This window comes from Salvia splendens, chromosome 11, assembly GCF_004379255.2.
Source record: "Salvia splendens isolate huo1 chromosome 11, SspV2, whole genome shotgun sequence".
In the NCBI taxonomy this organism is placed as follows: domain Eukaryota; kingdom Viridiplantae; phylum Streptophyta; class Magnoliopsida; order Lamiales; family Lamiaceae; genus Salvia; species Salvia splendens.
The window spans coordinates 30,287,092-30,311,713 of NC_056042.1; the positions used below are offsets into that span (position 1 = coordinate 30,287,092).

The 24,622-nt window shown below is 34.1% G+C and overlaps 4 protein-coding genes and 2 non-coding genes across 8 annotated transcripts; 4 read left to right on the plus strand and 2 right to left on the minus strand.

Moving 5' to 3' along the window:
* The first annotated feature begins 1,090 nt into the window (after positions 1 to 1,090).
* LOC121755952 (cytokinin riboside 5'-monophosphate phosphoribohydrolase LOG1-like) lies at positions 1,091 to 4,253 on the plus strand. The gene is made up of 7 exons (XM_042151402.1): positions 1,091 to 1,372; positions 1,606 to 1,703; positions 1,793 to 1,823; positions 1,909 to 2,008; positions 2,233 to 2,303; positions 2,847 to 2,990; positions 3,858 to 4,253. Exons 1-7 carry the CDS (start codon positions 1,241 to 1,243, stop codon positions 3,951 to 3,953), a joined length of 672 nt encoding a protein of 223 aa, XP_042007336.1. The 5' UTR covers positions 1,091 to 1,240; the 3' UTR covers positions 3,954 to 4,253.
* Positions 4,254 to 5,500: 1,247 nt separating this feature from the next.
* On the minus strand, positions 5,501 to 10,476 carry LOC121755945 (endoglucanase 10-like). The gene is made up of 6 exons (XM_042151394.1): positions 10,022 to 10,476; positions 9,315 to 9,598; positions 8,336 to 8,773; positions 8,043 to 8,184; positions 7,686 to 7,852; positions 5,501 to 6,047 (listed from the first exon to the last, which is right to left on the minus strand). The coding sequence occupies exons 1-6, from the start codon at positions 10,233 to 10,235 to the stop codon at positions 5,715 to 5,717; spliced, it is 1,578 nt and encodes a 525-aa protein (XP_042007328.1). The 5' UTR covers positions 10,236 to 10,476; the 3' UTR covers positions 5,501 to 5,714.
* Positions 10,477 to 14,116: 3,640 nt separating this feature from the next.
* LOC121755949 (L10-interacting MYB domain-containing protein-like) lies at positions 14,117 to 17,283 on the plus strand. Of its 3 annotated transcripts, none has more exons than XM_042151398.1 (4): positions 14,117 to 14,248; positions 15,817 to 15,898; positions 16,052 to 16,381; positions 16,472 to 17,283. In XM_042151398.1, exons 2-4 carry the CDS (start codon positions 15,821 to 15,823, stop codon positions 17,060 to 17,062), a joined length of 999 nt encoding a protein of 332 aa, XP_042007332.1. In that variant the 5' UTR covers positions 14,117 to 14,248; positions 15,817 to 15,820; the 3' UTR covers positions 17,063 to 17,283. The 3 variants fall into 3 exon arrangements, with proteins under 3 accessions (XP_042007332.1, XP_042007333.1, XP_042007330.1); XM_042151399.1 differs by having other exon boundaries at positions 14,152 to 14,248; positions 15,840 to 15,898; XM_042151396.1 differs by lacking the exon at positions 14,117 to 14,248 and having other exon boundaries at positions 14,273 to 15,898.
* A 95-nt stretch (positions 17,284 to 17,378) lies between these two features.
* Positions 17,379 to 19,313, minus strand: LOC121755951 (probable diphthine methyl ester synthase). The gene is made up of 6 exons (XM_042151401.1): positions 19,027 to 19,313; positions 18,810 to 18,934; positions 18,339 to 18,568; positions 18,146 to 18,185; positions 17,959 to 18,050; positions 17,379 to 17,750 (listed from the first exon to the last, which is right to left on the minus strand). The coding sequence occupies exons 1-6, from the start codon at positions 19,174 to 19,176 to the stop codon at positions 17,560 to 17,562; spliced, it is 828 nt and encodes a 275-aa protein (XP_042007335.1). The 5' UTR covers positions 19,177 to 19,313; the 3' UTR covers positions 17,379 to 17,559.
* A 49-nt stretch (positions 19,314 to 19,362) lies between these two features.
* Positions 19,363 to 19,445, plus strand: TRNAS-UGA. Its single transcript has one exon. It is a non-coding gene; the product is annotated as a tRNA-Ser (tRNA).
* Positions 19,446 to 23,185: 3,740 nt separating this feature from the next.
* On the plus strand, positions 23,186 to 23,266 carry TRNAL-AAG. Its single transcript has one exon. It is a non-coding gene; the product is annotated as a tRNA-Leu (tRNA).
* The last annotated feature ends 1,356 nt before the right edge of the window (positions 23,267 to 24,622 follow it).

Sequence of the window (24,622 nt, forward strand, 5' to 3'; positions counted from 1 at the left end):
TCATAATAATAACTTTTTACTGCAAAAAATGTACTAGTAGTAATAGATTTTAATTTGAATTTATATTTTTGGGATTGTATTTATCATTCTTATAAAATATGTGATTAAGAATTTACTATTAATGTGAATCTTAATCCAATTTGAAGTAATTATTTTTTCCGTAGTACTCCCTCCCTTCGTCCCACTGTAGGAAAAGCGTCTCATTTTGAAAAAATAATACTATAAATAGTTAAAATAAGGAGAGAGTAAAATAAGTGAAATAACATTACATTATTATCTTTCTTACTTTACTCTCTCTCCACTTTAACTGTTTATTACTAGTATCATTTTTTTAAGATAAGTGCTCAAAATGAAATGTATTTACCTCTACTACAGTGAAACGGGGTGAGTAATATTTTATTGTACTGGAATAATAACTAGAGTAATCGCTGATGATATTTAGAAAATAGGCGATTTCGAAAGTACAACGAAAATATCAAATTAACTCATTAAAAAGATCAACTATACTTGTATATATACACATTAAAAGGATACTCCCATATCGCATGGAATTATATTATTCAATCTTCATTTTTCTTAAGTAAACATACTATAGTATTAGTATACATCCATCTTCGTCATTAACTTAGGAAATCTGAAATTGACTTGGTCTAGATACTGGTAGCATCAAATAATAACTCACTGAATTAGTAGTTTAGTCACATCAAGCACTTTAAATGAACCCCAATTCAATACCAGTTTTATTTTCTTAATTATATCAATCGCTACATAGAAATAATTTCTATCAACATAATAAAATATGAAATAAAACACTGTTTCAACTTTTAAGATATAGTACTAGTCCATAATTTAGATGAGGAGAACACATGGGGTTGCTCTGCAGCAAACACAAATTCCATAACTTAAGAAAAAGGGAAAACCCCATAAAAAGAAATATGAAACTAATAGGTCCCTTTTTTCCTGTGGACTTTAGGCTGAAAATGACAAAATTGCCAAATACTAATATAATTTTATTTACACCATACTAAAATCATAACAATAAAAAAAAGTAGTGAAAAATGCAAGAGCCAAGTGTAGAGGTGGATTGGAATTGGATATAAAAAGGGACCAATTGCCTCCCAAATATTCCTATGCAATCTCTCCATTCCTTTCTAAACCATTGTTGGTTATCATTTCATAATTTGCACAGCTATTGCCTATTTTTAATCTTTTTCACACACACACAAATAATATTCTAATTATGGCAATGGAAAAGAATTTGCAGCAAGCCACCAAAACATCAAGATTCAACAGAATCTGTGTTTTCTGTGGAAGCAGCCCTGGCAAGAAACCTATCTATCAGCTTGCAGCAGTTCAGCTTGGAAAAGAACTGGTAATTTTCAATCCCTTTTTTTTGGCTTAAAACTCCAATACTTTGTTAAGCAAGAAATAGGTGTTTCATGTCTTTTTGACCTATTAAAGGAAGTCAAATTTGGTTTGGTTGATAGTTACCAACAAATGTGAAAAATTATGCTAATTTTGATGTTAGCAGTTCCTATCTGAAACAAATTGAACAGAAACTTTTTAAAAAATTGAGATTTTGAAAAACTATGAATTGATTTACAGGTTGAGAGGAACATAGACTTGGTGTATGGAGGTGGAAGCATAGGATTGATGGGCTTGATTTCTCAAGCTGTGTATAATGGTGGCCGCCACGTGTTGGGGTACACAAATGATTTTCATTCTTTATTTATTCATATTTCCTATTTCTATATCTTGCACTAATAATTCATGAAATTTCACATTTCTACAGGATAATTCCCAAAACTCTTATGCCTAGAGAGGTATAACTAACATCCAACAATACTCTATTTTCCATATAAAATGGAGTATTGCATAGAATTAATTATTAAAAAATAATATTTTCAGATAACAGGAGAGCCAGTGGGAGAAGTGAAAGCAGTTTCAAGTATGCATCAAAGGAAGGCAGAAATGGCTAGACAAGCTGACGCATTTATAGCCTTGCCAGGTATATATACAATAATTTTACTTAGTCTTCATTCCTCCTCATTTTGTTACCTACTAAATTCATTATTCCCTACTTGTCTGAGTCACACTCTTGTTGATTTGAAGTTTGATGACCATAACATAACATGATATTTTGGAATAAAATCATGAATTGTGCTTATACTAGCAAGCTCAAAATGTGTGGTTGATATTATTTAAAATATAAATATGAATTGTGGGGTGCAGGTGGCTATGGTACATTGGAAGAGTTGTTGGAAGTCATAACTTGGGCTCAACTTGAAATTCATGATAAACCGGTATTTATTTTATCCAATTTTCAATGATAGATACATATGTATGTGGGTGTGTCATAGATTATACTTCCGTGCAATTATATCTGTCCTTGTGGGAATTGCACTACAAACTTTCCTTTTATTTAAGTGTCAATATTTGAGAGTAAAATCAAGAGTTCTTCTAGTTCAAAATTTGAGAGTAAAATCAATATATTTTACATTTTTCAGTTTATGTACTTTTTTATTTGATATGCTTAAGCTTCAAAAAGCACACACCCTCATGTAGTCAAATTGCACATATTAGGAATCAAAATTAATCTCCTTCCCTCGAGTAAAAAACATGAAAATTTACATTTATGACTTTATCAATTACTACTATTATTATACAAAGGTCAAATTATAGAAAATATTAAATAGGGGTAAAATAAGAAGGATGTCGGTGTATCACGATTCAAGAGTTAAAACGGTCATAGTACAATTCTAGTAGTTTTTTTTATTTTAGATTTGATTAAAATGGGGCAAATAGAAAAAAAAATTCTACTTTTAAATATTAATGAATATTTGCAGGTAGGTTTGCTTAATGTAGATGGGTATTACAACTCACTACTATCATTCATAGACAAAGCAGTGGATGAGGGTTTCATTGCACCATCTGCCCGTCACATCATTTTGTCTGCCCAAACTGCCCATGAACTAATGTCGATGCTTGAGGTACCACTCCACATCAACTTCAGTTTCCTTAATTTCGTTGTCACCATGGCCCCACATTATAGGAATGCTCTCAATGAGTTCAATTGTAGTTTCAAATCAGAGATCGTTTGTGATCAAATCAAAATATTTACATGTTTAATTAATGTTTGGTACAAATTTATTGCGTTAAGATATGCATGGTTAAATCAAAATAGTCGGTTTGGGCTTAAATCAAGCTAGATATTTCGGTTTCTGAACCATAACCAGCAGCCCCGCTTACGGGCATAACTGGATCCAACTATTTATCTGTTCTACTGGTTCGGTTTTAGTTCCGATATTTTTGAATTAGGAATCAGTCACAACTTTCGATTATGGCCTAACTATGAAAATCGAGAAAATAGTGAAAATTTGTTAAGAGATAGGTAAAATGCTGGCTAAAAAAGCTTAAAATGTTGACTATGAACTGTAATCAAAATTTTGTCAATTTGATTTAAAACAGAAACCATCAAACATTATGTCTAGGAGGATTACAGTTCCACTTCTTTAGAAACTGTAACTGTTATTCAAATCAAAACTTACAGTTTTTTAACCAACGCTTTGTGAGCTACGTCATGAATTCTTTATCATAGATAGGTAACATCACCTTATCAGGAATAGCAAAAGACAAAACTGGCTAATTTGTCTGACCTAAGTATAATACTGAAGTTGGGTTAGAGTTATCACCAAGTCAAATGTCTATTTTCTAACAATTTTGATGTTACATATGCTAGATGGACCACGGAACTAAGTTGTTGATTTCACCTTAAATTTTAAATTTTGACAAGTGAGCTTAGTATATGATGTGCAATTTTTTTTATCCCTTACTTAATTAGTATTTTTTAAATGCAGGATTATGTTCCAAAACATAATGGGGTTGCACCAAATCTTAGTTGGGAGATGGAGCAACAATTGGGCTATACCACAAGATCAGATATTGCTCGTTGACTTCCAATATTATTATGTCTTTATTTAGGCAAAGTACATATATTTTTTATTTTGACACATGAAACGTGACATGAATCGCAAAAGGTCTAGCTAGGCCCTAGGGATCACACATTTGAATACTGATTACAAATTTAGTGGAATTTTGATTCCATTGTTTTGTGTCTAGTGTTATTGGCTTGGTTTGGTCTTTGTTTTAAGTGATAATCCCAATCCATTAATTTGCTTAGAAAATGTCTATTTGTACTTGTTCTCGTGTATATATATTTAGCCATTAATGTTTTCAAATGCAGTATTTTTTTAGTTGATTAGTGTCTAAAAATAAATTATAGATATGTAGTTATGTTTTCTACAAATTTTCTTCGATCGGTAAAAGAACAACTGATGTGGAGTTTATATATCAAATGGGTCGATATCTCGGGATGTCTTTTAGAATGATAACTCTTTAAATTTTCTTCACACTCTAAAAGAATCACGTTATGAAATTTAAATAGTAAGCCAAATTACCAATATGTTTCTTTTCCTTCATACCAAAACTATTCCTCTAATAGAAAGACTCAATAGGTCAATTCCATTCAAACTATTAACAATGAATATTTCAACAGATATTAAATCAACTCACAAATATTGTTACTTTTTTTAACTAAACCAATCCAAAACACGTTTTAAAGTATAAGGTCCACTTGTATCTTTTTAGTGGTGAATCCATATTGGAAAATGCTTTGCCTAGCCATGAAAAGAAAAAAAGTGTATTGCAATCATCACATGCTCCACATTATTCATTATACAAATATAGCATATGTACAAGTGCACTCACAACACGTGTTGGTAATAAGGATAAGAGAAAGAGTGAGATAGAAGCGATATGCTATGTCGATATAATATTTTGGATAAGAACACATAAAGTAGGCTCTCTCCACTTTGCTTGATACTAAAGTAATAATTTGATCATGTAGTTGATTCCACGCATGGTTACCACCATATAGATATGTGTTGTGTGTGTGTGAGTGCAAATGGTGTTGGGGGTTGGGTGGTTGACAAGACCACATGGATAATCTTGACTATAACATGCTACTTCAAGATAAACACAAATCGACAATGTTATCGAAGTGTCTTGTGTCAGACAGTCTGAACCATCGAACATTGCTCATATTCAAAGCCAAAAACTATAGATTTGATCCGGACATTTAACATAGATATCACCTAGTTAGATGGTTTTAGGAGAGCCTTGATTTGCATAAACATTAGACATAGATACAACCAGTTAGGTGCAAATATCGGTATCATTCAGTCGGGTGATCTTATACAAATATTGGTTTTCTGGTTCAGTTTGATTTTATAATACTGAATTGAACCGAAAAAATGGATTTTGCCAAAAATTTAAATCGAAATGAAACAAAAAACCGAACTGAATTTTGAATTTCAATTTGATTCGGAATGAATATTCGGTTTTTGGTTATTTTGCTCACCCCTATTTATAACATGTATTTAGGCTTCACTCAATGCATGTTGATTTCTTGAACCCAAAATCACTATCTAGAACACTTGTATGCAACCAACTAGCATTTATGTTACTAGCAAACTAAGCATATATGGGTACAAGTTTAAGCACTCGTTTTCCACAAATCATCACATTACTACTACAAAATTTACACTCAATATGGATAGATATATGCATATACAGCATATTCCCTAACAAGCACACGCAGATATTAAAGAATTTGAGAATGAAATGGTGAAGAAAACGAAAGCCGAGCGGTTTGCTTATGTGAAAGATTGAGCGACGGATGATGTAGTCACCAGACCTGAGAGGAGGCCTACGATGACTGCACTGTTGTAGGTGCTCGGTTCAGTTTGCATCGAGTTGTTTCTTGAATCCACGAATGACTCGTTGAGAAATGGTCCACCGACTAGTGCCCCCATCGCGATGTTAGGGTTTGGCTGTTCTGACTCGAGCCATTTGAAACCGTCTTTGCAACCGGTCGTTGCATCAGTCGGGATCGAGGCTCCTCTATGATGGACATATTGGGGATATTTATCCCCATAGCCCACAAGAAAACTCATTTTTAATGGGTTGTTGCCCAATACAAAATCTGCCTGAAAATATCACAAAAGGTGCAAAACATTAGATAGGGAAGAATCAAGATTTTTAAATAAAAGAGTAAACTACTATTTTGGTCCTAAACATATGGCCGAAATATGATTTTGGTCTAAAACATTCACTTTTTAAAAATCGACTCCTAAACATATGAAAACGTTGTCGGTTTGGTCCTAAACATACGGTTCCGTCAATTTCTGACGGTCAACCGTGAATTAGCCAAATTTTGACTAGATTAGTGAGTAATTAATTAAAACAAAATAATTTTTTTTTTTTTAAATCTAAATATTTCTCAGATCTCTCTTCCTATCCTTCCTCTCTCTGCCGGTGACACCAATTCATCTCTCCCTCATCAATTTTAAAGTGGTACCTCTCCTGCACAATCGACTCCTCCATCTCCACATCCGATTCTCATTCCCACCCCATCAAAATCCAAGAATTCACCTACAAAGACCTCCAAGCTCCTCGGCCGAGGAAGCCACGACCGAGTCTACAAGGCCGTACTCCGCTTAGGCCGCCTTGCGCCGTCAAGAAGTCCTTCGCCAACGACCTCGACAATGAGATCAGCATCCTCTCCTCCCTCTACAACCCCTCCCTCGTCAACCTCCTCGGCTTCTCCACCAACTCCCACGGCCGCCGCCTCTTCGTCGAATTCATGAGCAACGACACTTTGTACAACGTCCTCCACACCAATCCCCGCCCCCCAACCTGGCCCCGCCGCATCCGATTAGCTCTCTAGACCGCCAGAGCCGGATATGGTGAATTCGTCGCCCGTTGGTGGATAAGAAAGGGGAAACTCATGAGCGTGTACGATCTAGGGTTCCGGCACCTTGGGATGCAAGGATAAGGAAGATGGTTGCAGCGAAATGCGTGAGGTCGTGCAGATAGAGGAGGCTGTCGATGAAGGAGGTGGCGAGGTGTTTGGGTGAGCTGAGCAAGCTAAATTAGTGGAATGGATTATCAAATCCTTTCATCATGGGGGAGGATGTGGAAATCGTTGAAACGCCATTGAAGAATCGACAGTTAGAGTTGGAGGTTCGAAGCAATTTGATGGAATTAGGGCTACAACTAGAAATCTCAGATTTTAGAATTGATGAGGGAGAGTGAAGAATTGGGTGTCACCAGCGAGAGAGGGGAGAGGAAAATAGATGTGAGAGAAATTTTATTTTAGATTTTTTTAAAATTTTTTATTTTATTTTATTTTAATTAATTACTAATTTGGTCAAAATTTTGCTAATTACCGTCAGAAAATTGACGGAATCGTCAAAAAAGGACCAAATCGACAACGTTTTCGTATGTTTAGGACCAAACCGAAAACGTTTTCGTATATCTAGGAGTCGATTTTCAAAAAGTGAATGTTCTGGACCAAAATCGTATTTCGACCATATGTTTAGGACCAAAATAGTATTTTACTCTAAATAAAAATACATATATGTATTATATAGGGTTGGGTTGAAAATCAACCCTTTTTTTTAACTATGAACACAACATTATTGTCTTTGTCATATATAAAAGGCATTATATTATGTGTAAAAAGGCATAATCCCCTTTGAAATTCAATCTTGGCTATCCATTAATCAAACTTTGTAATAACCATTCTGACTACGAGTATGAACTTTCGAGGAGGCAAAGTGTACCTGAGAGAGTGCGAACTTCCGTAGATCTGATGGCCTAAAATCTCTTCCATTACAAGATAGTTTTGCCACTCGAGACGAGAGCATGTAATCGCTGTATATGACTGCTAGAAATGCTGAGGCGACGGGATGCTGTAACGCATTCCATTGACTTATCCACACTAAACCACCTACATATATAAGATTGAATTAAAACATCATGGCCACCTTTACAAGCTCACACAAGTTTGTATGTGTGAGATTCAGTAAATGTTAATGGTGAAATGACGCTGGAGATGAGGACGAGGTGAACTTCGAGACTACTAATTAAATTAAGGATGCAATTCAAGACCAAAAAATGAGCATACGAAGGAAAATTACTGCGTGTTCTGCTAGTGGTAGCAGTTGGCGATTTGGGTAACAGACCACACATTACGGCTTCTGCTGACTCTCTATATTTGTCGAGGACATTGGAATTGGAGACGTCCTTTGAGCCAAAGAAGGAAACTCGGGATAGCAGAACCTGCAGTAAGGTGGAATGTTGTAAAATCAACAATTTAGTAAATAAAGATTAGATACAGCATGTCACATAAACCATAGATCCTTGTGAAATCATATTCTAAATGAACTGAAAAGCAGAAGAAAAATAATCCTCATTGAAATATGAAATGTACCTGAGCTCCCGCAAGCTTGTTGTCCCAGCTAAACCAAGTCGGACTCCCCCAATCAGCAAAATCTTCACCATTTTTTCCAGTGACATATTCCATATATGATTTATCCCGTGTAGCATGAAAGAGCCAACTTGCTGCCCACAAGAGCTCATCACCATAGCCGGTGGAGTTGTAGAAAGTTTGTACTTCGGGAATACTGACGCTATAAGATCCTCTATATTTGTCCGCGAATGTAAATAATTGTTTAGCGTGCTTAAGAAGAGTAGCCGAGTATGCAGAGTCACTGCTCCTAAACACCAGAGATGCCGATGCTAGAGCAGCTGCTGTTTCTGCAGCAACATCAGTTCCCGGAGCAGACGTGTTCACCTGTGTGAGGGGCCTTGCTTCTTTCATGTCCTCGGGTCTCTCCCAACAACTATGGTCTGCTTTAGGGCTCCCAACCTGCCAAACCATTTAACATCAAGGAATAACCCTGGTTAGATCCTTCTTCCCCGGAAAATAGTGAAGAACTCAAGAAAGTATTGAAGGCAATGCTAGATAGGTATTTCAAATTTGTAACTAAATACGTGTTACGAAAGCAAGAAAAACACGCGAAATGTTAGCCAGCTCCTCACTACATGACTACGTTTAGGGTGCTGCCGATCCAAGATTTTTTCACTACATTTACATGAGAAAATGCAGCTATTTATAATGACAAAACAGCTCTAATTCAGTCCTATTTAGGGTTCTACTTAGGCTCCATGTTTCATCACTATGAAAAGGAAAACAGTACTTCAATAACAACAAGAAGAAGACGAAATCTTGGGGAAAGTTTTGATGTCGCAGAGAGCTGTCTAATATGCAAAGCATCTGAAGCAATGAGACTCTCAGAAACAAACTCAAGATCTGTCAGCATTAGATACATTGCATTGGGCAACGAAATATGTAACCCATAGATAAAAGAGGAAACACTGCGTAAAGCAGGAAAAAAGTGGAATTTCACCTGAATGTATAACACATTATCAGTAGGATGAGCATTAATGAGGAAGTCCGTTATCCACTTAAGCGAGCCTTGAACGGGCTCCAACTGATTTACCGCCTTCATTTGGTCACCGTACTCAAGGATGGCCCATGACAAGACTGTGGCAGTGAAGGCCATTGGAAATCCAAACTTCATATGATCACCGGCATCATACATTCCCTTGGAGAGATCCAATTTCGCCTCACTCCCATCGTCCAAAGCCGAATCCCCCCTCCATGTAATTTGATTATCCTCCAGCTTCCCAGCTTAAAATTGAATAAAATATCACATTATCAACTAAGAATCGCCTCAAATCTCATGAAAATATTATATCCCAAACTCCAGCATTATCTTTTCAAGAACATATGAATCAAACTAGTCCAAATTTCACCATTCTACCGCCATCAAGTTTCATTTATTAGCTCAAATCTTAAGATACTATTCTACTCAAAATCCAACAATATCATTTCTTCAGATCTCCTATCAGCACAATAAACTATCAATTCCCAATTCCAGCATTATCTTTTCTTGAGCATATTAATCAAATTATTCCAACTTTATTAATCTGCTCAAACACAAATCTAATCTGAAGCTAAACCGTAGTCATTTTCCCAACAAGCAATCTTAAAAGGCATAACCATGAGATCTGATCCCACACATAAAAAAAATAACAGAATGTGAGAGAGTACCTTTTTGTATGTCGAGAAACTGAGTTGCAACCTTGAGAGCATCAGCATATTTCTTGGCAATGGCGCCAGGAGGGCCAGGAACAGGGGCAGGCCCAGAATCAGATTTGTGAATCTTGGATCTAACAGTGAAGAAAACTGCCAAAACCACTGCCCCCAAAACTATAAACGCCAGAAACCAACCACACCACCCTTTTGAACCACTCTTCTCCCCCATTTTCTTCCAAAGAGAGAAAGAGAGAGAGAGAGCTGAGAAATAAATATATATCTTCCCGAATGCCAAAGACTAGATTTTGACTACACCCAAGTTGTTGGAATTAGAGACATTCGGCAAATATTTGAGAAACGAGTGAGACGAAAATGCCAAACACTAGATCTCAGCTGAAGGGACCTCCATTGAAAAACAGTAAAGTTGGAATCTTGTGAATGAAAATGAAATCTTTGGAGGGTTTTAGACTAAATTTGTTGGATCTACAATAGGGATTTTAGAGTAAAGGTTACACCACCGACACCCTACAGTTGTTAGCGATAGCGTTTTTCACCTCTTTCGCGCCTTCTCTCACGGACTAACTCCTTTGAAAATTGAGTTTTAACAACCAATTATTTGGAGATTTAATATACCCATTTTTTTCAGAAAATTTCTTAGAGTTAATTCGGAATTACTATAATTTTTACTTTTTAAAATATCAATAATGTCCCAAAAGTTTAAATTGCGATTGATCCAAAGTGCCAAACAGCCGTTGCTCGTTATAAATCACCAATGCTAAAATCTACATCCACATTTAGTGTGCAAAGATAAGTAGCTAGTTATAGATTTAATTTAGGAACATTATTTGTTTAGAATTACTAAAGAATTTTGAGAATTGTATATGTTGCCATGTTGGTACTTGGTATCCTATAATAACAACTATGTTAAATTTGGCATGCAAATGATCTTTCTTTTTAGTATTCCTGTGTAAGATGTACCGAAATTCGAAAACAACCCGTTATTAAAGTTTTCAAATTTGTTAACATCACATAATTAATGTTTTAATATTAAACGAAAGAATAAAAAAAAATTCCTTATGGACTACTTGAAATTATATGCTGGTTTTGATGATTGCAAGGTTTGATTTGGTCTCTTATGGAAGTGAAAATTTACTTTGGAAAGTTATTCATTGACTTTCCTGTGTTACTTATTAGCCATTAACGAAGGTCGAATTCATAAATTTAATATGATATGTTATTCTTCTATCTCATTTATTTTTGAGTAGGCGTGGAAAAATTCTTTAAATTATGAATACCATTAAATTACGAAACATACTGCGTTCGTTTATTTTAAACAAACCATAATAAGTTAATAGCTATACTACAAACAGTAAAAGATCATAAGTACTTATTTATGTGAATGTGATTATGAAAAATATTAATCAAAAGATCCTAATATGGAGTAGTGCAGTGATCTTGTATAGTTATAAAAAATATGGACATCTAATTCCAAAAAGAATTACAATGTAAAATACTGTAAATAAATAAACGATGGAAAACGGGGTTTGGTAGTTGGGACGGTGTTTACAAATGTTGTGATTGTGAACATAAAAAAAGCAAACTCGATCTCCATCGTTTACTATGGCGCGTGAGTCTCACCTTCCCAAAATCAGTAATATGATTGGGCTGTGAGAGGTACGTGGGCCTGGAGAAAGTGAGTAGGTTAATTTTTGGTAATTAGTGTAATAAGTTAAGGTGTCGGAATCTGATACCAACCGTGATTATGTGATTAGGCATATGATTGAGATTGCATCTCTGTCTTAGATTGCATCTCTGTCGGTTTTGTCATAAAATTGGGGATGGGATCCCCTACTGTGCAAAATGTCACGGCAGGGGTGCTGTGGTAGATCTCACCACAAATTAATTTATCATACTTGTATTATTATTTTTCATGTGCAAAATCAATGGTGAGATCCACCACAGCACCTCTGCTGTGGCATTTTGCACAGCAGGGGATCCCCATCCATAAAATCGTCGCGGTACTTCATAACCAATTATATGGCGGAATCATATTTTATCAACAACATATTACTTCCCCTTTCTGCGAACATAAGTTTCATTTCTTAATTGCGATGCGTTCGTCAATAGAAGTTTCGGTTCACTTTGACTACAAATAGTGTATAGACCATATATTTCACCAATTCATTCAACTCACATTTCATTTAAAATTATTATATATAAATGAGACTCATATTCCATTGACTTTTTTTAACTCATTTTACTTAACATTTCTTAACACCCGTGACGAAGAGAAATGAGACTCTTATTCACTAACGAAGGGAGTATAAAACATTAAATTGAATTACAAACATCAGTTATATACTGATAATAAATATGGTTAATACTTTTTATTAAACCCAAGATAATAGAAGTATTTTCCTAATAGTATTTGCTATTGTTGGCATGTTTTATTGCTAGAGAGAAGGGTCCTTTGATTGACAATTGGCTTCGAAGGGTTATTTAATTCTTTTTGTTTATATGATTTGGTTAAGTTTTCACAACATGATCTACGATGTTCTTTACTCTGGGCCATAAGAATGTCGTTGTTATTGAATAAAGCTACCATGATTTATACTATTATATGCAAGGAGCCGAGAACTCTATAGGCCATATTTATAGTACGAAGGTTGAATTTGTTTGCAATTATCTCATAGCTAACAATATTAGTTGTCTACATATAATAAATATTGTTGATGGTTTTCAATCGAAGAACATTGTTTTACTTACTTGTGGTGAGTCCACCGTGACTCCGTGAGTGTGGCAGTGAACATCTGATGTGTAATCCGCCTAAGTGTTTGGTTATTAGATTTTGTCTCATTATTTCCCAATTATGTCACATTAATTAAGGTGTTTACTCGATTTTGCTTAGTATTCGAGATCTCATCTTTCTTATTAAGCCAACATTATAATGAGCATTTGTTCCTTGTTTGTAACATGATAAATCATTGCGCAATTCGTGTTTCAGTTTCAGTATATGATAGCTTGTAACTAAATTTTGTATTTGAAACTAGTTGATATGAGGTCGCCATACTAGTTTTGTTATGTCCACACACTATTTTATGTTGAAACACTAGCTTTTATATTACCTGCATAAAATTATACTACTACTATGATCACAACTAGATATATACTCTAAAACAGAAAAACGAATTGTGCAATGATCTATCTAATTACAAGCAAACAAGGAATAATTACGCAATATAATGATAGATAAAACATTAGCTTAATAAGGAAGACGTCATCTCTTCTTTTTTCTTATGAGGAATGTGATACGACGTCGGTCGTATCAGAGAGAAGGATCGACGGCGGAGGTCTCCTCCGTCCGTCAGGCAGTTTACTAGATTTGGAGAAAAATGAAAGAAAAATAACAAATGCAGGAAATTACTTCTCATTCATCGTAAATGTGTTGACAAGTTCCCTTTTTATAACTAGACCCTAGGGCGGTTCGACTTCCTTTCTCCCGGAAAAGAACCACAACGAAAACCCGAAATAGAGCTTATAAATACGCTCGACTTCCTACTCTATTACATTAGATAAACGAACATAACTAACTATAAATACTAACTCCTTACTTAGTCTTGGTCTCTTGGAAACGGATTGGAGGCCTCCTTATGCGAGGAGGTGGTGGAGCATGGAATGAAGGATTGACGATAGTTTCATCTATAGAGTCATCGATAGGCTCTTCTGCATGTGTCGGCGGAAGAGATGATGTTGGGTTCTTATCAGAAGGCGTTATAAACAATGTGAAAAAAGCAAGTAAGCGAGGTTATACAAGTGAGGTATAACTTCAGAAAAAAAAAATAATAATAAAAGTGTGTGTGAGTGTGTGTGAGAGAGAATTGGCTAAGCAATCGAGTGATAATGCCTGGAGCCAAATAGAAAAAGAGAGAAATAAAAATGTTAAGAAGCCAAATAGAAGTTTGAATTTTCCATTAAGAGTGTTAAGAAGTTTACAATTGTTTGGGTTTGGCCCAAATTAGACAGCTATTATTAAATGTGCCCCTTCAAAATTAATGTCATGTGGAAGCCCATTAATTATTTGATTATTTCCTTATCACATTCTGATTATTCAAATGGTCCTATAATTATTCAGATTTTCTCACACTGAAAACCTAATTTCTTAATTTTTGATACTATGATCTGAATTGAATCTCCACTGCGTCCAATTCAACTGTTCGCTCTCCCGTTAGTTTTTCCGATCAGGTGAATTTTCTTCCCTCCATATCTTCTATGCTTGTTGAATTTCCATATTTTGTTACTGCTCTTGTCTATTTTCAGCGAAATGTCGTTTATTTTTTAATTGAAAGTGATTTTTCAAGTTTAGGTATTTGGTTTGGGAATCTATGATTTAGGGTTTATGGTTGCAGCACAAATTTTGATTTCGTTCGCTTTCTGATTACCAGCATTGATAATTTTTTAACTTTTCATGGAGATTGAGTAGCAGTTGTATGTGGTGAGGCTTCTCAGTTGTGTGTGATTGAACTACTTGTTTGGGTTTTTGATGAAACGAAGTGATCATGTTAGTACACTCTTGTTCAAAGAATCCAGGAATGATGTATCCGGCGTTGTTGTGTATGGAAGTAGCAGCTGAGTTGATCAGTTATTGTTTTCCCTTCCTCATATAGACTTAGGGCACTTAGTTGAAATATTTGGTATGATAATAACTATGGTGGCTTAACTACTAGGCAGCCCTCCTCTTACTGTTATTTTGTATTCATCTATGCAAGTGCTAGAATTCATATCAAACTGGTCAACTGGTGGCCAGAGTGATTTTATTTTTCATGTTTGTTTAATTCTAAGATGAACTTTATAAGGAGCAGTTTGGTAATAGCTTATTTTATCAGTCCATTAGAGTATTTTGAAAGTTGAAACTGTTTGAGAAGCTAAAATTAGAGATTTGGCATGCTAGGTGAAAAGATAACTCATAACGTTCCCTTCATTTATACTACTAGTAAACAATGATTTATTTGTAAAAGTTGAATTATGAACTCTTTGTTCTCTTGGGCTGATTATTCGCTCCCGTCTGAATTAGTTGATTGTCTAGTTTGTTTCTCTATTTAATAACTCTTCCTACTGGAACTTGGCATGTAGTTATGATGCTTTTAGTACATGGTTTGCTGTGAATGATTTAATCATTTAGTTGAATCAGTGATTTCTACTAAGCAATAAAAGGAAATATTATAACTACAAGGTTCACTTTTACAATGGCATCCACTCTAAAACACATGTACAAAGTTTTTACCTTGATGTAAAATATTGAGAAAACTAGTTCCAAGTCAGTTAGGTCTCGTTTTGCTGGTAATAAACAGAAATAATATTTGAACAATTTTATGATTTAGTTATGGAAATAGGAAACATTACAAGTAACTAAAGTTAAGTAACTAAGAAAGAATATGTCTGTGAAGTGAAGTGTGAATACAAACTTCCAAACATTTTTCTTTGTCTGACTAGCAGAACCTGCTATTTCAGCTTTGAGATTATTAAAAAGGCTGAAGAAACCAAGAGCAAGATAAACTTCCTGATTAAAACTGATGGGCTAAAAAAGCTATGCCCTTTCTGTCTGGTACCTTATCCAGTTGCATCCCTGAACTTAATTTGAGCTTTTCACGACATAGGGCATTTGACATAATTGCTTGAATTTACTCGCTAAGCATAATCTGTTTCTTCTAAGAATGATTTGTCTTCATTGCATTTAAAAAATTACTGGTGGATGAAGAAACCCGGTCTAGGGTTACCCGGTCTAAGGTTTTTATTCTACTTAATTCGGACAGTGTGATGTGGGACACACTTGCAGAAGAGCAGAGCCAACATTTCAATCGCATATGCAAAATTTGGGGTGAGGATCTGACCAAGGTAAGGTCGTCTCTTACATTCAACTGAAAACATATTGATGATCCTTAATGTGCTGTTCAGTAGTGTCAGTTCAAAGTTTGGTTATCTTCTTTAAATCATTTTCATACCTTGCCGAAAATATTTTTCTGATGCTTTGCCTGCATGATTCTACAGATGGATGGTGAATCTAATGGGCAACAACCCAAGCAAGAACGATTGAGGATGAGATGGACTCCTGCACTTGATAAAGTTTTCGCAGATATTGTAGTGGAACAGATTCGACAGGGAAACAGACCAAATAATATTTTCGACAAGAAAACATGGAGTCAGATCCGCGAGGAATTTAATAAGCAGACTGGTCTCAGTTTTAATAACAATCAGTTAAGAAAGCATCTTGACGTTCTGCGTACACGTTATCACAATTTGCAATCCACTTTTACACAGAATGATGCAATAATGTCAGATCCATGCTACATGGGTTATGATCGATGGGAAGATATTGGGGTATCTCTCTTTTCTGTCACTCTTATCTGCATAAAGACATTGTTGAAGTTCTCAATTAACTCATTTTTATGAATCCCAACATTCATTCAGGCACAAGCAAAGATGGAACCAGCAAAGACGAAGGAATATTCCATTTATGAGCAGCTATGCACAATATTTGCAGATTCAGGTGTGGATGGAAAATACGCCCAATCAAGCCACTACGGAAAACTGAACATGTCAGATGGGATTGATCAGTTTGGTTCAGAAGATGCAAACCAAAGTCCTAAAACACCATCCACGTCGAAATCTATGCTAGGAAATGGACCTTCACCCCAGAACATTAACAAGAGCGTGGCTGAGAAAAAGAGAAAGCGTATATCTGAAGTTGGATCTATCTCAGATCAAAGTGAATGGAATCATGAGCTAAGTGATACTATGGCGGAAGCCTTCTTGGATATGATGCAGTCCTCTAGGATTCGAACAGCCACAAAGCCTCAAAATGATGAAAGATTCTCAATCACAAACTGCATAAAAGCATTGGACAAGATTGAAGGCATTGATGACAATCTTTACTATGCTGCCTTAGATCTGTTTGAGAATCCTAATGTCAGGGAGGTGTTCCTATCTCTGCAGAATGACTACCTTCGACTAACATGGTTGCAGGAAAAATGTGGTGGTTTTGCTCCGTTTACCTATTGAGTTCTGGTTCCCGACGCCTCTTTTTGACCGTGGGTGCAGTGTCTCTTTTGCTTGTAAAGTACACAAATCTTTTGATCGATTAGAGCAGTGTATAGGAAATAGGATGATACTTTATAGGAGGTTACATAAATTTGGTAGTAATTTTAGTTTGCAGATAAAATCTCTCTGAAAAAGGCATTTCTTAGCATGCTCAGGTGTATTATATAGCCTTTTGTTTATTATTTGCATTGCTTATTTTTATACATGTTCAAACGGCCATGCTCATGTGCCTCAATAAATTCTCTCTTGTGAAAATTCAATGGCATAAACACAGGCATAAATAAAGCTTTTCTTTTCAATTGCAAATCACTGAATAATTTATAAGCTTACAATTTATAGCCTCAAACTTAATGATAGAGATATTTCCAAAAGCATGCTGCAAGGAAATCGAATTCACAGTTTCGAATAATATAACAAAATTGTTTTACAATACTATCCTAGAAAAGGATTAAGTTGTTTCAACTACTATTGATTGTATAAAACTGGAGCATCTCTTCTTCTATAGGGTGAGTATCACCCACAATCACAAGGCAGTGCAAAGGTGGGCCGAAGTCTAGCGTCAAGAGTTGCTCCATGGAGCCTGCAGCTATCATCTGATCTTCACAACCCACCCGCGCCAAACCAACACACGTCGTGTCTTTGTTGTAAGCTGAAATAAGAAGAGGAAATAGTTAAACAACATAACCCCACTTAATGCACTAGGAGTTTCCAACTCACTAATTATTTACAGAGTTTGAAGTAGTATGCTTCACAAGAAAATCAACTAAACACTTGGTTCCAAATTAAAATGCTTATAGCAAGCTAATGAAAGAGATCACTTATTCGTCTACTCTGAAAACAAGAACAAGCTGAAATACCTGAATCCGGGTGGTTCTGCACGACCTCCAAGAGCTGTTCTATTGCTGTGTTTATAGTCATAAACCTTGGTGGCTCGTAAACCTTCTTCCCTCTGAAATTCGATACAGACAAAAAGTTACAAACTCCAACTAGTTTTAAGTAATGAGAGCGTTAACATTTACACGAGAACACATATCAATTACTAACCTGCATAGCGACTCTAGTGAAGGCTCTTTCACCTTTATATCTGCAAATTGCAACATACCAATCAGACTAATAGAGTTAAGTGCACAATCTATGATATATACGCTAACCATATCTTCAAAGCATCAATTTATCTAAACAGAAAAAACTCAATTCTAGAGACATGAAATGCAAGTGTGCAAATTATCAACGTTACCTAACAGGCAAAGCGTATGCAATCCAAGTTTCCGGTTTCTTTTAATTTTTTCGTAAAAGCTATCAGGCTTCCAAGTTTCAGTGAAAAACGGGATTGAGATCGTCTCTCCATAACGATAGAGCTGCAAGCCACAAACTCCAATGGCGTTCATAACTGAGGCATTGTGCACAACCTTAACATCCACACCCAACTTCTTAGCCCGGACAACGAGATCGGAATGTGTCGTTGCTCTGCAGACAAAGGACATAACAATTGAAACCATTGCAAATACATCCCAATAAACTCAAAATGTCAAAACATCATCCTAAGCCAATGACAAACATAATTGCAGCTAACAACCATCACCTCTTCTATCTACCAAACTACACAGTCCATCAACACAATTGAAAACAGGATATCATCCAACAACAAAAAATCTTAAATCATTATACAATCAGAAATTCCAAAAATGAAAAAGAAGTAAAAAAATACCCAAAAGGGTCTCCAACGACCAGAAATGCCACGCCAGAAACCAGAGCTTCTAACAGCATGTCATCTGCCTTCTCCTCCACCATTTCTCTGTCTGAAACAATTATAGATTTCCCATAAACCTTTTCCTGCAAATATTCACAAAGATGCAAACTTTATTGCTAAATCAACACAAAAACTTGAAAAGATGAAGAAAAATGAGAAATTAACTAAAACCCACCAATTTGGAGAGGCCATCGGAGGTGATGCCGAAGGAGAGGAGAGAAGTGTAGGCCTCCATATAAACTTTACTGCATTTCTTGATTGCTTCAAGCCCTCTTAGCGTGATGTCTTTCTCATCTCCTAACCCTAATCCTATTATGTATAACATCCTCGGCTTTTCCGGATTCTTCTCTTCCTCTTCTATTGTGCGGAATTGGTGTAGTTTTGCGAGATCCCAACTCTGCTGTCTCAAATATGCCAATTGATTCACAGACAATACATAAAGTCACAAACCCTAGATAAACCCAGGTAATCAATAGATTTAATTAAAATTAAGATGATTTAATTACAAGTCGTCGATATTTCCGAGTGGTTAAGGAGACAGACTTGAAATCTGTTGGGCTTCGCCCGGCCCAGATTCGAACCCTGCTGTCGACGTTTCTTTCTTTTTTTTTCTTCCAAATATTGTCCTTTTCAAATAAATGAGAATTATCATTTTCGTTCAAAATAATTATCACTTTGGTAGTAAATAACTACTCTCTTCATCTCAAGTTAATCAATTCATATTCCTTTTGGATGTCAAAATTTAATGAGTCATTTCATTTGTTGTCAAATAATATCAATCAATTTAATTGAAAACAAACTCCAATTTATCAGGCCCAGTAACGTTATACCCAATTACTATTAGGCCTTATCCAAGTTGGTTTCCCTTGCCATCAAAATAAATACTAGAATAAGTAACTAAATTCATAATTCCTAATGTGTTACTGTAGCTTCTGAATTAGAAAATAAATACTAGAATAAGTAATTTATAAGCCTGTCCCTATAATCCACCTTATAAGTTATAAACATCACATAATCCATTTCCATTGAATAAAAAGTATAAATAAATTCATGCATTATTTATTTGATAGCATCCACTTAATTCAATATTTGGTTGATACTATTATGAAAGTTTGACTTAAACATATTTGCTAGTTATTGACAGCAGTTGACAACCTGCTCAAGATTAGATTGGACCCTAGTGACATTGACTTAATTAATTTGATAAATAAATTAATCTTAAGTAGCACCAACAACTTAGGAAAAAAATCATTTCTGCCTCCACTAGACTCTTCCATATGTATATGTATAGTCCAATTTCAAATGCACACTATATATAATGCACATGGCATGTATGTCCCCACCAACACCAAGTGAGGCAAAATTGGGAATTTTGGTATAGATTGGCAATGGGCATGGGTTATGAATGTGACATTCCAACAAACCATTTTATGATGAAGCCATGTTGGGAGAGTGACCACATTTGCTATTATGGCCATCAAGAATTGCTTCTAAATTGTTTTTTACTTTAACTTTTTAAGTAAGGTAGGATCCAATGCTTTTGGGGAATTGGAGACATATCATATCCCTTTTCCCTTAAAGTACACCCTGAATAAAATAACGTAACAGATAACACATATGGGTGAATTTTGGGGGAAAAATCATGATCTAAAAATCAATTTAATTTTTTGAATTTTGATTAATGAAAGGTTATGATTGAATATTTTCATGTGGAATACTGCTTCCATGAATGTGCAAAAGTGATTTTTAATGATTATTTATACTTTTTATGTACATAACAATGCTCTCATTATGATTATAATGCGTATTAATTCTTTATTAAAAGAATTAAGATTTTATTTCTAACTACCTTTAATATAGAGTGAGATAGGTATTCTTTTTCATTCTTTATGTGATTGGTAAGCCACTGTGAGCATTTTGCCTCCTAACATTAATGACTAAACAACCAAAACTTGTATGGTCATTGGATAAGATGTATGGTCTTAATCAAAACGGGAATACTAATTAGTTATCAAGATTAAATTAAATAGTCTGTATAATTATTTTAGAAATTGGCTATTTACATTTTGTTTAGTATATATAGGAAATTTCGTTTTTTTCACACACATTAATTTCATCTTAATTAGATAACTAATAAAGAGGGCTATGTTTTGGAGGTTATAATGAGTCTATCGTTCTTTAGGTTATGAGGGAAATTTTTCAGAATGGTTAATGATGGATTTAATATAAAATGTGCTTTGAGTTATAAGTCATGCCTATTAGTTATGAATCTAAGCACTCCACTTATGATCAAGTAATTCAGAAAAATCATGACAGGAATTAATTTTATGTAATTATAAGCAGATCACTAATTGTTCATGTAGACATTTTCATGTTGTTTTTACTAGTATTTTCAATATATTAGTATGATCGAAATGATATAAATCAGCAACAAAACATCAATTTTAGTACAGTGTGTTTTAAACGGTTGGTGGATCAAATAGTACTAATAGAGAATCATTCAATATTGGGGAGTCTATTATGCTAATGCTAGTACAATAATTATACTATTGAAATGTTTACCTTCACTTTTGAGAACAACACTTATTTTTCCTAGATTTCCATAATTTATTTCAGGAATCCCTTAGATATGAATAAAGATGGCTTCTTTTGATCGTGGTGTAAAATTACTAAATTCACTGTGTAATTAATTGAGATGGAAATATTTTTTACATGAGTTTATATATATAGGGTGATTTTTTCCAGTGCAATAAATTACATAGTGGAAATTGTTAGTAGTAGTAAATAATGCTCTTATCACTTCAGATAAATTTACTACAAATGGAATTGATCATTTTTCCTATACTATCCAAAATATAAAAAAAATACTATGAAGATAGTAGTGATTGTTTTATCACTTTCGCATGAAATAATATAATTATCGCACCAAACGTAATGATGAGTCGCATAGACTTAAATAAAGAAAAACATTAGAGGCAATATTATTTTATTCCTAAAACCATAATCTCAAACAAAAGTCTATCCATCAATCAGATCATGGACTTGATTAGTTTCTAATTAACAATATAAGTGATTTTTTTTATGCTGCTGATATATGACAAGAAGAAACAGAAAATTATTTACACTTTAAAAAGTTAGTCTATGCATGCATTAAAGTCCAAATAGCCGTTGGATGGCCTCAATTATTTAGATTGAAGGTTAATTCAAAAGCTCAACAAGCGTGACAATATATGGAGATTCTATCTCTTTTCTTTGCTATTCCTTTATTTCTTTTCCTTCCACACAAAACCGTTTCTTTTATTTCATGGAATTCATTATGCCTAGTATAAACACTACTCCTATTTTAATTTATTTAACGACGATTAGCTATCTTTATTAGAGTTTTTATAGCATATAACCATCAACTTAATTTTTAATAATAAATAAATATACATACTCTAAATATTACTCCCTCCGCCCCAATAAATATGAAACATTTGAGTTTCAGCACGAGATTTTATGTAGTGTTGTTTTGTGAGTTAATGAAGAGAGAGTAGGGTAAGATAGGTGTAAAAGTAGAGAGAATATTGTTTCTATTTTAAGAAACGTTTCATTTTTAATGGGACAAATAAAAAAAGAAAACGTTTCATTTTTAATTGACAGTGGAGTATAAATTTCCCATAAAAAGTTTAGGGAATTAAGAATTCAAATAAAGAGTAAACTGATCATAATGATATAAGTAGTTTGTTCAAGTTTAGTTTGTTTCCTTCAAAATTGTCCATAAAAGAAGAAAACATAAATTAAAAAAGGATTATGCTTCGAAAAATATGGTACCTGGTTATGTACTTAGTAAATTGTGGTACACAAACATCATCATATAATTATATGAGGTGGACATTACTTAATTACAATTCAAACAATTAATGTATAAGATGATTAAACAGGAATATGGATATTCATTATTCGCCATTTTTATTAGTAATTATAGATATGAATGATTAAGTATTCAATTAGTATAAAACTAAGCAAAATAAACTGTCTTTTAAATGAGAAAGCTTTGAATCGGGACTGTGTAGTTAAAGTGCAACTATACATTTTGTAAAGGAAATTAAAGGGAGATTCTACAATTTTTGTATTATCTGCCAATGAGTTTTAAATTTTGATTTATAGACATTTTATAATTGTGCAAATAGCTCTTCAGTTTTAATTTAAATTCATGACATTTTTGCTTATATCAATAAATGTTCACTTGAATTTAAATTTATAGATATTCTCTCGGGTTCCAGGATTTAGATTAGAATTAGAACAGTGTTAGATTTATTTGAATATCATATTATTTCGAGATTAATAATATAGTTGAGATGGCCGAGTTGGTCTAAGGCGCCAGATTAAGGTTCTGGTCCGAAAGGGCGTGGGTTCAAATCCCACTCTCAACAATACTAGTTTTTTTATTCCACCTACTCCAACAATAATTAATTTTATACTCCACATTTTAAGTTTACCCACTCTCAACAATAACTAATTTTTAATATTTACTTTCTTCTACTTTTCAAGTATATAACAGAAACTGATGTGATATTATATGATGCTATTGCACAATATTTAATATTTTTAGGTCTTCACTTTCTTCTATCTTAGAATTATAGTAACAGAAACTGATGTGATATAGTAATATAATCATATTACACACTAACTTTAAATTGAAGAATATCCAACGAACCTTGCCCCACTAAAAAAACGAAATGTTTCTTTAAAGAAGACAGTTATGTTTGTAATTCTAAGATAAAGTTAGAATGCAATAAAAAGCAAAAAAATATAAAAATATATTGATACCAAAATATGATCTCGAAAGCTATTGATATACCTTATTGGTATTGTCACTAAAAAGAATTATTATAGCATACATAGATAGCATACGAACGAACGTCATATATTAAATGCTCTAAATTGTTTCATATTGATGATAATAAATATTTACATAGTAGAATATACAAAAGTCTAAACATGGAATATAATGAAAACTCCAAATACCTAGCCGTCCAAATCTATACATAACTTAATAATTTTGAGACCGTTATGATTTTATAACCCCATTTTCTACTGCCCAAAAAAAAATAATACTAGTCACTTTTCTTTTTAAATGAACATAAAGTTAAAGCTACTTTTTTGTTACATGATTTAAATATACTGTGAGTTTATATTAGTCTCATATCAAATGGTACTTTTGTTATAGAGTATTCACTAAAATTGATCCTGAATATATGCCTATTTTACGATTTTGATCATAGACTTTATCTTTTGAATTTTTTGATCATGTACATTTTAAATCGGATCACAATTGGTCCTCCGTTAACAATTCCATTAATATTTAATAGTCAGTGATTTTAATCACAATTTTGACCAATTAAAGCGATTAATTATGATTACTTACACCCTAATTATATCCTTAATTATTTTAATAAATTTTCATTTAAAATATAAAACAAATAATGTAAAAAAATGAAATATACGGCCCAATTTAATTAATCAATAATCTCCTTAATTAATCCTGGTAATGCTCACCAACATTGATCCCTCCGCCGCACCGGAGCCCCCTTTCTCCTACTGCCACACCGCCGCCGCCACCAAACGCAAGCGCCACCCCACCGGAACCCCAGGTATTTATTTAGTTTTAATTTAATTTATACATATATGTAATTATTTCCAAAAATTAATTGAAACTAGCAGATCCGGATGTGGAGGTGGTGTCGTTGTCGCCGAAGACGCTGCTGGAGTCGGATCGGTACGTTTGC